Source organism: Drosophila gunungcola, unplaced genomic scaffold, assembly GCF_025200985.1.
Source record: "Drosophila gunungcola strain Sukarami unplaced genomic scaffold, Dgunungcola_SK_2 000001F, whole genome shotgun sequence".
NCBI lineage: Eukaryota > Metazoa > Arthropoda > Insecta > Diptera > Drosophilidae > Drosophila > Drosophila gunungcola.
The window spans coordinates 7,454,396-7,467,358 of record NW_026453197.1 but is presented as its reverse complement, the minus strand read 5'-3'; the positions used below and the strand labels follow the sequence as shown (position 1 = coordinate 7,467,358).

General features: G+C 38.7%; 2 protein-coding genes across 3 annotated transcripts in view; one reads left to right on the top strand and one right to left on the bottom strand.

The window, feature by feature from the left end:
- Window positions 1–12,963, top strand: part of LOC128263430 (uncharacterized) — a 93,883-nt gene that overhangs the window by 71,501 nt on the left and 9,419 nt on the right. The window lies entirely within an intron of this gene.
- Window positions 3,733–12,963, bottom strand: part of LOC128263435 (protein phosphatase 1L) — a 99,434-nt gene continuing 90,203 nt past the window's right edge. For both annotated transcript variants that reach the window (XM_052998484.1, XM_052998482.1), the window contains exon 7: window positions 3,733–3,940. In XM_052998484.1, the coding sequence (XP_052854444.1) occupies window positions 3,748–3,940 (193 nt within the window). In that variant the 3' untranslated portion in view covers window positions 3,733–3,747. The remainder of the gene's footprint in view (window positions 3,941–12,963) is intronic.

Here is a 12,963-nt window from a genome sequence, read left to right as displayed (position 1 = left end):
GGGGTATGAACGAGGGGAAAAAGTCCTGGGAGAAATTTAAAATGCATTTAAAATCATTAAAATTGAAAAAATTCAGATAAAGAACATACGGGCAGCTTGTTAAACGATTAATAATTGTTTTAAACTTTAAAAAAGTTTCGAATGGCTTTGAGGACTTCAAGTATTTATTTAGTATTAATAACATTTACAGTTTGAAAGCATAAACAATGTTTAAATAAACTTATTTTCTAGCGGACTTTGTTAAGTATATTTTTTACATAAATTACCTTATATTAATATATACGAAACGTCGTTAAGAAAGAAGACAACTTCGGCAATACGAAGTTCATATGAAGTTGCAGCTTTTGAAATAATTAAATATTCTTTAAAACATCTAAATTTCGATTAATACGATTAAACATTGAAGCTTTGACGATTTTTAGCTCAATTATTCGATCGTTCCTATGACACTAAATTAAGATATAAAAATTAACTTAGTTAATTTACTACTTATAAAAAAATATATATTTTGTTTGACACATTTATAATAAAATATTAAGAAATTATGAACTTCTTTCGAATTCGAATATTGTCTGCTGTATACCAACAAAAAGTTCTCAGAGTCACGAGATCCAGGAATAGCTTAAAACTTGCAACTGTCGAGCTTACCATCTTGAGTTGCTCTAATCCACTGACAGTTTTAGCTGCAGTTTCTTCCCAGAAGATTTCTGGCCTCTCGCATCGGGGTGTTGTTGTTTCTTGGTCTGTCATAATGTTTGAGGATAATGCGGCCTGAAACCATTTTGTTTGTAATTGGCATAAGAGTCTCTAATTCCAAATGCATTTATTATTTCGACATGGCCAAAGACAAGTTCTTGGCACGCAATTGCTGCGGCAGGAAGGATGGCAGTGGCTGTGGCAGGGTCGTCCCAAAAGGGGGGGTGGGGCAGGGGGGTTACAGTCCGGCTAAGCCAACTTAAGCTGGAAGCCATGACCAAGAGCCCCGGCCAGAAAACAGAAACAGATCAGCAACGCACAGAACTTGTTTCGCTGTCTCCTCTTTTTCAGTTTAAGTGTGTTTTTTTGCGGGATATATTTTTTTATACCAGATTTTTACATTCGTGCGCGTTTTGGTTTTGGTTGAACAGCGCAAGGGAGGGGTTGGACAAGGCGGAGGATTTACTGGAGAGGACCTTGCCAGTTCAAACCTGATTTCGGATGGATGACGACCAAATAAAACGAGGGGAAAAAGCGAACCCAATCTGGTTTGCCTTGCAAAAGGCGCGGTAGGGGCGGGGTAGGCCTACCTTTCAGACATCTGCGGCATTTCAAGGTCTGACTCAGCAAATCGAGGAAAAGGAAACGCAGACCAAGAGTTGAAACGGAGACTGTGAAGCTTCGTTTGTCTGTCGCCGGCTGCGCCCTTTTCTACCAGCCACGCCCCCTCCGATCCAGCCATCCCAACATCTAACCATCCGACCATATAGCCATCCGGCACATTCCAGTTATGGCGATTCCCCTCCAGACACACCTAGTTTCTGTCTCTGTCTTCCCCATATATTTTTCTCTTTCAGTTCCTTTTTTTCGTTTTTGGGTTTTTGACTTTGTTTTGGGTTGAGGTTGTTGAGGCCGAGAGATCTTCGTTTTGGTCTTTTGTCTGCGGTTGCGGTTTCTTGGCCAAGTTATTGAACTCTTTAAAACGGGGATGCCAAGTTGGTGGGATATGTCCTTTTTTATTATCTTAAGCCAAAATAAACTGTTTTTTCAATATTAAAGACAAAGTTAAGTCATTACTTGAGCTAATTTTGGATTTTAATATTTTATATAATAAATTAGATTTTAGTTATCCCTACAAAGAAATAATATGGTTGGACCAATTTAAAATGTATGACAATAACTAAGGAAACATAATGAAAATGGTTTTCCAATAGAATAACAAAAAAACAAAAATTTCTTAAAGTGCAAAGATATATAATAAATATCAATTTTAGTTCTATAAAGCTTAAAAAATATTATTGACCCTTTAAATAAAAATTTAAAATGTCCTAATGATTTGAAAAAGGCAGTTCGAGCTGATAAAAAATGCTTATTATTCTTTAATTTTTTATTTTTGATTAAGTTTATGGAACAGTTTGCCGGCATCACTGCCGCTCCTCGAGTTGTTTTCCTTCTTTTGGCTCAATTGTTTACCTGTAGTTTAATCACACATGGCTTGACTTGAGCAGTACGTTGGACTAAAGAGAACGAGTGTCCGAGGCATATCAAATATCATTTGATGCTTCAAAAGGAGCCGACAAATGTGACAACAGCCACGGAAACAATGGAGCAAACCAGCCACAATAATTTAGTTTTGTATGCTACAAGTATTTAAATTATAAACTGACCAAAGGGACGGGGGGTTTCAAAGGGGATATTTAAAAAGCAAAAGAAGTCACATCAAAGAGTTGACTCTTCAGTTTAGCTGCTGTCAATGACCCCACGAAAGCCGGGGCTTGAATTACCTGTGCCCCTTCGCTTCTAGGCGGCAAAAAAGGGTTCGGATCCTTTGTAGTTTCACCGAAAATCGGGATGGGGAAAAGCTGAAATAAGAGAAAAACAAGAGCGGTTTCAATTACGCAAACAAAGTGCCGACAAGCACTCACTCTTAACCCCAAAATGTGCAGAAAGCAACAATGAAAGAAATTACAAATAGTTTAGACTTATTTAGCCGTGTCAGGCGGCTGCCGTTGGCGCCACTTGGCTATAAAAATTTGATTGTAATTATGACCACACAGTCTTCGCCTCTAAACCGGCCACAAAGGTGCCACACCAATTTACCCACTTTGCATATGGCCCCCTCCATCATTTTCCCCAGTTTTATGGGGCCAAAGTCCAGAGGCGAAAAATGTTGAAATTGCCATTGAATGCAAATGGAAAATGCGAATTCGAAAAACGAATACGAATGCCAAATGCAATCCAAATACGAATGCGAATTATATTTTCTATGCCATGCGCCATTTGACACATGAAATGCAGTAGCGGACGAAAAAAGGAGGAGGGAAATGCATAACTCATACGCAGTGTGTGACGGCGAGAAGAAATTTTGCTAGAATAATGGGAGAGATCTGCGCCGGCGATAAAGAAGAACTTATGAAAAAAAAATATATATTTCAGTGATTTGTGCTTCTATTATGAATAATTGATTATCGTTTAAATTGATTGCCCAAAGAACAAAACATTTTTTCGATAAACAGCCTTAGGGCGATAAAAAATTAATGGCTGGAAAAAGAAAACTGTTAACAAAAATTGTGATGTAGAGCAGTCAATTTACCAATTAATAAATTTAGTTGAATTTTACAGAAACACTCTTAAATATTAAAGAATATTTACAATTATTTAAATGGGTTTTTAAAATTCAGATACCGAAGTGTTTTGGACTTTTAAAGAACTTTGTTACAATTATTTTAGGACAGTTCCTTAATTTTTTATAACAATTTCCCTATTTACCCCATTTGAAGACAACTTAAGTATCCCCAATGTTCCCATCGCATCTCCTCCTTTTCATTAATGGTTCAAACTCCATTCAAAGATGTTTAGAACTTACCAAACAGAGTATCGTATTCCATTGACATGTTTGCCCGGTCACGTGCCCCGTTAAATCTTTATCTTCATCTACTCAACTCAATCTCCATTTAGAGGCCCATCTTCATCTTTATTTCAGACCCCATCATCAGAACACAGAACACTTAACGATTCGCTAAACTTGGCAGCCTTTTTCGGGCTCATTTTTCAGTTGTCTGCCCCGGGGCCCAAGGTCTGAGGATTGGAAGCCGCTCTAACTACCGTTTGCGGACGCAGGAGAACTCTGAGTTTCTTTTGCCTTTTGGCGATTTGGCTACTGCAGCAGCAACTGCAACAACAATCGCCACTTGGCGGCAATGTGGCAATTAACTCTTTGATGGATTTACTGCCCGCTGCTGATGTTGACGTCGCTGGCGGCCCAGCTGGCTCCAAACTCTATGAATCTCTCGCTTTTTATCCTTCTTTGATTTAACAATTGCGGTTCAAGTAGGATAAAAGCTTATGTCATTTATGAATTATGCTTAGACATATGTAAAGCTGTTTTAGGGTTTCTAGCGATTTTTTATATATGTATTGAGGGCATATATTATTGCAAAATATACATTTACGTTTGTTGCAAATCATTGATTGAATAAAAAATTGTATTTAAAAACTTTTATTAGTATACAAAGCTTAACATTTAAAGTAAGTAATGTATAAAAGTGTATTTGTGTTTATTAATCGATCAGTTTTCTTCAAAAAAATATTAATATATGTCGAGATTTAAAAAGATTCTAACAAAATGCAATGGTCTTAGTATACTAGGCCCTAAATTGATTAAATATGAGTGTACATATAAAAGTTTGTGGATCCATGGGGAAATTTATGTACTACTTTTTTAACCACCATTGTCTATCTTGTTGCCATCTCCATCTCTCTTTCTCTGACTATTAAAAATGGCCACGAAATGCGTTTTTCGACTGCAACAACGGATGCAGTGGCCGAAGAACCAAACCGAACGAATCCAAACTGAGTTGAACACTCCACAATTATAAAATAACCATCATTTATAATGGTCGTCCGTCGCGATCCCCTGACTCCTCCTGTGTCTAGCAAAATTGCCAGAGGCGAAATTCTCAATGCGAGCGGAAACGCAGCAGAAACAAACTGCAACTTAGAGCTGCAAATGCAACTGCAGGGAAAAACTGCGTGTGGATTTGAAATATTCTGCAGACATTTAGCGGCGCTTTTGGCCGGCAAAAGCTGAAATTAAATCCAACAAACGGCAGCAACAAAAGTGGCTGCAGTTTTTCCGAGTCAGAGAAGCGTTTCAAATTACAGACACCAAATAAGCCGCCGCCGACGCCACGGCCGACGATGACTCCCTAAACTTCACAATCCCCCCTCGGAAATCCACCTGCCCCTAGGTGCATTTTCCGCCGCCCCCTTCGTCGCGGTTGCCGCCTCCGAAAACGGAAAACTTGCAGCCGCAGTGCGGCGTCGTTGGGGCCGACAATAAAATGCGTGGCAAAATGCAATTGAGAAATTAATTTCGTTCATTCATTCGGGCTCCTCTTCTCGCAGTTTGCTCTATAATTATAACTAATTTGTGTATGCGAGGAGATCTACTCATCTACCCGCAACAATATCTAAAACAGCAAGTGCAAGAAAGTCAACACTAGCAGCAACAATCTATGTGCATCTACATTCAGCGGAAAAAACGCCCCAAAAAAACACTTGCCTTTTGTCTGAAGCGGAATATTATAAAGATGTGGTTGGAAAATAGCAATGGCAATTGAGGTAGGTCTATTTAGAAGCGTTACTAATATCTACAGATTGCGGTTATGTACTTCTTGAAGCTTAAAAAAGAAAACGATTTATTACCATATGAATTCTGAAAGAAAACGATTTATTACATAATGAATTCCGAACTATTAATGTAGTTGTATACTTAGGAGTACTAATGGGTTTTAAATAAATCAAGCTTACAGATAAAAGAAATTACTTATATTCACTCAACAAAAGAAGAGAATTTGAATTTGAATATTATTTTATAGAAAATGTCATTAACATGGTTATTTTAGTTCTTATTAACATGTAGGTACCTCAATCAAATAAAAAGTAATTAATTTTCTGTTTAACCTGTTAATTTACCCCAACTCCCTTAAAACTAATCTAGATAAACAATATTTAAATCAGAACCTAGCTGACCCCACACTCTTGTAATTTCTCGAAAAGATCAGAAAGTTGTTGGCAAATCTTTTGTGATTAAATAATTAAAAACTATCTGAACAACTCTGGCATCAAATTAAAAAAACAGACCAGCAGATTTCCAAGTGGAGACAGAGTTTGTGGCAGTTGCATATATATATTTAGTTTTAGTTTTTTTTCAGGTCGATCTACTTCATCCAGGCGTGCTAATGAGCTACAGCCCAGGATGGATGGATGGATGGATGGATGGATGGTTAGTTGGATACTGGGCTGGCTACCACCCGGAGAGGCCCATTCATGTCTGATGTAAAAAGGTGGAGGCTGTGGCCATAGTTGAAGCACTGGAGGCATGCAACCAAATGAAGTGCCAGAAATGCGAAGCGAAATTGCATAAACCTCTCGACCAAGCCAAACGTTCAAGTGGAAAGGGGAAAAAAAGAAGTGGAAAATGCGAAATATTTTTTACAGTCCTCCGATGACTGAGTTCATTAACATCCCAAACTTACAAAATAAAATGAGAGCGCAAAAAAATGAAAAAATGGGGACTTGCTTCGTCCTTCTCCACAAGTCAGGTTCTGCTGCTGCCCAATACCTGTCAAACTGTGTGTGTGTGTGTGTGTATTTTTCTAGGGTGGACCACAAGCGCATATCCCTGCAGGACCTGCTGCCATATCTACCCCAAGCTTTGCAAATCTAAATGACTTTATTATTTTTTTTCCCCATTTTTCTACATGACTCTGGTGCTCTCGACATTTTGCTCCCTCCGCTCGGCATGTTCTTCTTCTTCCACTTCCATTTCCACTCCACTGCTACTTTCATTTGAAATTCCCGCAAGGATACAACAAAATGCGGCAGAAAATCAGCAGAGCCAGCAGTGGAAAAAAAAACGCAGCACCAGCTTGGATTGCAGCAATGCAAATAAAGGAGGCCCGGTACTGTAGGGGCTATATGGTTCTGATTCTATTTTTTCCAGCCCCCTTCCAAGTGCTCTACGGATTGTTGTTCAGGTGGGTTTTGGGGTGGACCTAACCCCCGTGAATTCGCTTGAGTTGCTGTTTAAATGCTGTGCGCAAGTTGCACTGGCTTGCCGGCCCCCAACTGAAATTTAATTAGACAACAAAAGTCCAAGAGACGGGGGTGAAAACTTTGAGTGTACTGGCATGCAGGATATTTATTTATGTGTGTAGAGGGTATGTTTCAAGGGTATTGCGGAGTGGGTAGCAGGACAAAATAAAAAAGGGACAGAGACTTGAATACCCTAGAGAGCTTGCCATTTTCCAGAAAATCACTCCACTCTCCACTTAGGGTATACAATGAGAAGAACGAGAAGGCGGCAAATTCCAAGGAGCTCTCCGTTCATTTTCCCTTTTGTTGTGAATCATATACTGTGATGTCTCCCGCTTGGGGGCATCGCATTAATTGCATTGCATACTTTTGGGCGTTGTGCCAACGCTATCCCCATTGTTCCTGCAAGTGTGTGTTCTTTTTAACCCCTTTTTTCATTGTTATACATGTAGATTAATAATGAATTAAACTTGACTTTCGCTTCACTTATCAGCCACAAAAGAAACGCTTTTTACGCTCAAATTAATAACGAATATTATATGCTCTAAAGCGTGTTCAATGTGTTATTAAATTTCAATTATTTTAATTTAAAATCGTACCTATTCAGACGATTTTATGATTTAAGCAGCATGATACTTTGGATCTTTATTGTCTGTAACTGTTAATAAATATCTTATTTTCTTTAAACAGCTATTAAAGTTATATTTGTATATTCATCTTTAATTTTAGAAAAAATACTGAATTGGGTTCCGATATAAGTATTTCATACCCAACCTTTATATCTGTAAATGATATCTTAAATCATCTATTTCGATATCGTAGCCCAAACACTTCAAGGATGTTTATAGGGGGACGCTTTTGTGGTTCTTTTCTAGTACTTTTAAGCATTCTTTAATGTTTTTGGCATTTGCCTTTTACGCAGGGACTTCCCATACTCCATCGGCCTTCCCTCGGCTGATTTTCTGCTTCCGAAGCTGAGGCTTTTGCTTTTTTTGTCTGGCTTGAGGGTTTCATTTCACCACAAACTTCAGTTCAATGACATTTTCTTGTTCGCTGCTCGAGAACTGCCATAAAATGAAATTCCAGTTGCGGTGACAAACGAAAAATTACAACCAGCGAGCCAACGCAAAGCATACGCCCCGAAAAAAGAGCTCCCAAGGCAATTCCATTGGCCCGCAGATTTAACGGAGCAGTAGAATTTACAGAAGAGATTTCCGCTTGGCTCCGATCCTCTGGACGTGGACCTAATTAAAGCCGCAAAAACCCCGCATGATTTGGCCTGGAAAGGCTTAGATTGCCGGCTCATAGAACTGGCGATCAGCTGGCGGTCATAAAGTTTTACTGGCCATCGTCTGCTTCTCCCTGGTGACCATCTTTGGTCAGATGGAAATGCTGGCAATAAATAAATCGAAGCACTGCGAATTGAATCGAAACGGAGCCGTTGGAAAACACTAAACAAGGATTGCCCGTCGAACATTTTCATAAATCGCTGGGTATCAAACCTCTCTCTTTCTTTATGGCATTTTTGTGCAAAGTTTTCAACAATTTCAACTGTAAAAGATTGGCGGCTGGAGGAGGTCAAATGGTCAACAATGAGCACTAAATGCCAAACACCTTTAAGAGTCGCGAAAATCTTTTCTACCGGTTCCTCCTTCACTGACAGTTTGACAAACACAGCTAGGTTCTCCCAATGTACCTCAATCCCGAATCCCCTATGCCATAAAGCCCTTTCTCTCTGTCTGTCAGTCATTCTTAATTCGAGTGCTAAGCAACTGGAGCTTGACGTAGTCAAAAGTCAGGCATACTATTGGATTTTTCCTTCTCTAAAATTGAAAATCAAGCTTGGATATCCATAGAGAAATATTTATAAAAAGCTGCACATAAAAAAAGGCATGCAAAATTAACTATTTCAAAAGCTATTAAAAATCAGCTGAATAGGCAGCCATTATATTCATTAAATCGTAAAAAATGTTACTTTTAATTAAGAATGAAAGGGGCACTTAATTATGAAATATATTGTTGTCAAGTGGATACATTGGCTTAATCAAATATTAAATCATCCGCGAAGATACGAAAATCTTATATTTTCTGTGTAATCCAAATTCTCTTCAAGACTTCCACTAAACCACAATATTCTATGCACAGTTTGACTGACGTTTCGACCTGTCTTTGGGGGCGTGGCTGGGAAGTTTTTCGCCTCCGAGGCAGGCAAAAGTTGCCGAGAAGTTTTCTCTAATTTGCTGTGGTTAAACTTTTTAATTTAAATGACATGGACCATGTACAGAGAGAGAAATGGGGGCACAAGGGGGCGAACCGCACAAGGGGATGAGCTGTTTAAAAAGTGACGCCCACGACAAGAGACAGTTGATGGGCATTTGGGGCGTGGCCGGTACATGTTCATGTTGATTTTGGTGCCATGCCCCAAAAGATTTTCATTAGCCCAAGAACAACAAGAAGAGTGAAGGAGGAGACGTGAAGGTGGGTCTATCATTTACCGTTTTCTCACAGTATCCACTGAAAAAGACCAAAACAAATCATAAATTTTGTGGGCCAATTGCTCTGGCCAATTATGCAGCAAACAAATGACCCATAATGAAGCGGAAAGCTCTATCTGCTGATGCTGGTGCTGCTGCAGTTGCAGTTGCTGCTGTGGCAGTTGCTGTTGCAGCCATTGGCGGAACCTGGCAAAGCCAACATTTATCTTGCCATATACGAAACGGAGAAAAGTTTCAATTTTTGGGTGAGGGCAGAGTGAAAAAGGGAATACTCTTAAAGTAAGCCACAAATTCTTAATAAAGAAACTTATTGATACTTAATGATAAAAACATCTTTAATAGAACATTCAAATACACTAAATATCAATACTTATGAAACCATTTCGAAACTAGCTTGAGAAGGCCAATAAATGACTGTTATTAAGATAACCATTAAACATTTTAAAATAAATATTATACAGACCGAATTTTTTTCTATTAAAAGGAATGTTATTTGATATAGGTATAGTTAACAAATCATTTAAAGTTAGTTTATTTTACTGAGGTTTGAAAAGGGAAATACTCTTTAGTTAAGCTTAAAATCAATTAATCAAATCCCAAATGAATACTTAAAATTAAAATTCAAAACTGGCCTGGAAAGCCAATTAAATTCTGACATTAAAGCATCAAGTAATCCTATCTAAATAATTATTCTTCAGGTCGCTTTTGTACATATATTAACAAACATTTTATTTACCTCAAGGTTTACGTAAAGTTCTCACATTTCCTGCAGTTAAAGTGGCTCTCAGATGATAGCTACCCCGTTTCAGTGACCGTTGCCATCCATTTCCGTGGCACAGACAATAAAGCCTTGGCGGGCAACAAATAAATTTCAGCCCCATGATGGCCAAGGCGGCTGCCAACTAAGTTGGCTTTTTTTTTTTTTTTTTCTACAGCTCAAACCCAGCCTTAATTGCCATGTTGCGGCAACATGTTGCTGATCAATAAGAAACCCCACTCGACTCGAGACCCGGGACAGATGATAATGGCTATGCAGCGGTTGCAACGGCAGCATGGAGCAAATTGACCATGTCCAAGTCCAAGTTGAAGTCCAAGACCAAGTCCAAAGTCAAAGTGGAAGCCGAAAACCCGATGCTTTAGAGTCCCCATGATTAATGACAATAAATTTGAGTCGGTTTCGAGGGGAGGGATCTCCCAGGTTTTGGTGGATCATCAGCAGCCGCACAATACAATGGAAGGCTTGATTAGAACTGGCCAAGAGCTGAATCAGGAGCTGGGTCTCGTAAATTTTAAAAATATGGCACGGCGGCTGTCATAAAAATGCAATGCAATGTTGCAATTTGTTGCTCTTTTTACCGCGCTGCATAAAATTATGTGTGACTATTGCACAGGAAAAAATTTTGAAAACATTTTTTAAATCATAATGTATCAAACATTCCATTCTAAACTAATGAAACTAATTATGAAATTATCTTATTATAAACTTTAAAATGCTTTCCAAGCAGCAAACTTTTCTTTGACATTACAAGGAATTTATGTTAATAGAAATGAATTAACTTATCCAGGGAACTTAAGGTTTAAAGCTATTTTCTTTTAGTGTGCCGTTGATGCAGTTGCGCCTGCGCATTGTCTGACTTTGTGCCATCACTCAAAACGTCGCACGCTAATTGGACAGAGAAATTGCAGAGTTCAGAGCAGGGAAACACACTTGAGAAATACAAAAAAATAAGAAGTGCGGAGAATCTCCCTGTTAGAATTGCGACCCCGACATGATTTAGTAGACAAGACATTAGCTTTTTATTTATCTTACGCGCAGATTCGGTTTCATTTAGTTCCTATTGGAATTCCCCATGCTTATTAAAGAAACCACAGCCAGCCAGCCTGAACCTGATGTGGAATTTGTTTTCAACTTCATTAAAAGTTGATTTAAATATTTCTCTAAACGCAATGTATTTTTCATTTTTAATAGCCCTTGCAATTTATTGTTATACTCATTTTGATTTTTTTTTTCTCGTACTTTCTTCATTTGTTTTGCGCTTTTACAGTTTTTGAGTTCTGCGCGTTTCGCTCGAAATGCTTATGATTATTATGCTCTTTAATTAAATTAGCCATTATTTTAATGGACCGGCATGAAACTATAACATGTGGGTAATAGTGAAAAAGTCTAGGAGCAAAGCAATATAAAGGGGAAAATGTGTTGAGTTAGACTTTTGTGGAAAATCGATCTTTTTTAATGTGGTGATTTACGGCTTAGAAGTTTTATTAAGGAATTTTACTCGTTTTCTTTAGAGATGATCAATTAAGTATCCTTACATATATAACCACTATTTTTTAATACATGGAATAAACTTTTTAATATTTTGGCTTATTTTTTTATTGGGGTAAAAACCAAAAGATTGAACTTATTACATACTAAATAAAAAGTTTAAATAAAATCAATATTGAGAAAGTTTAGTAACACATTAAACGTTTTTTTTCGAAGTTCTTTGGTTGAATGTGTATGTCATGGTCATGCTTAGAGAGTCTTGACAATATTTGACTTTGTTTCTGTAACTTACTTTTTATGTTGGTTGTTTGATTTTTATTTTGTTGCTGTTTTTGGCGCTGAGTTCGCTCTCTTTCTTTCCTAAAGACAGACAACAACACGAATTGAAAATTGTAAAATGTCGCCGTTGAAAAAGAGGGAAGAGAAATGGGATAGTAGCGAGTGTAAAGTCGAGTCGAATTCGGCGGGGTAAACAAGTTTACGGCCAGACACAAACTAAAACAGAAAAAAAAAAACCAGGGGTACACTGAAAAAATTTGCTTACATAAAATATGTTCATAAGAAAGTTGTTAGCTGTACTTAAAGACAATGAGTTTCAATGGGTGACTAGAATCAATACTAAAAAAAAGGTTAACTCTTAAAAAGTATTTTCCAAAAAAGAATTCCTTCTTCAGTATTGGTCATAACGGTTGATAAATGTTTTACATTGTCTTATGGAAATTTTTCCTGTGCACTGCAACAACAGCAGAGCCAACAAGATGACGCCAAGAAATGCAGATGAAGCTGACAGCAGCCAAACGACGACGATGTCGGTGCAATGTTCAATGCATATGGGTCGCTGCTCCATTTCCACATGGACGCCACTGCATTCAGTGGCTTCCCCTCAGCGTACCATTCCGAATCCGAATCCCAATCCCAATCCCAATCCCGAAACCCCGAACCTCAAACCCCAACAAACCCATCCCCATCAATTGAGGAACATGCAAGTAAGCAGCAGCAGCAGCAGGACGACGCCGATCTTTGGCTGCATAATTGCCAGTCTAAATCAATGGGGCGCAAGTTGTTGCCGCTGTGTGCATGCTGCTGTTGTTGTTGGTGTTGTTGTTGTTGTCGGCGTTGCACCCATACATGACTCGGTCGGACTTCATTGTCAACGCCGTTTGCCATTGCCGTTTGCCGTCTCCATCGTCGGCATCTCCCCATCCACATTCACATTCACATTCACATCCAGAAACCAACTTCATCTCCATCGGCATCGCCATCGCCATCGCCATCTCCATGTCCCAAGTCTTATGTCCATGTCCGTCGCGGTCGTCGTCAATATTTGCCATGATCTTATCGTCAAGCGGAGTCATGTTGCTGCCATGGCTCTACTGCCGCTGCCCACGGCTACCCCCTTGAAGCCCC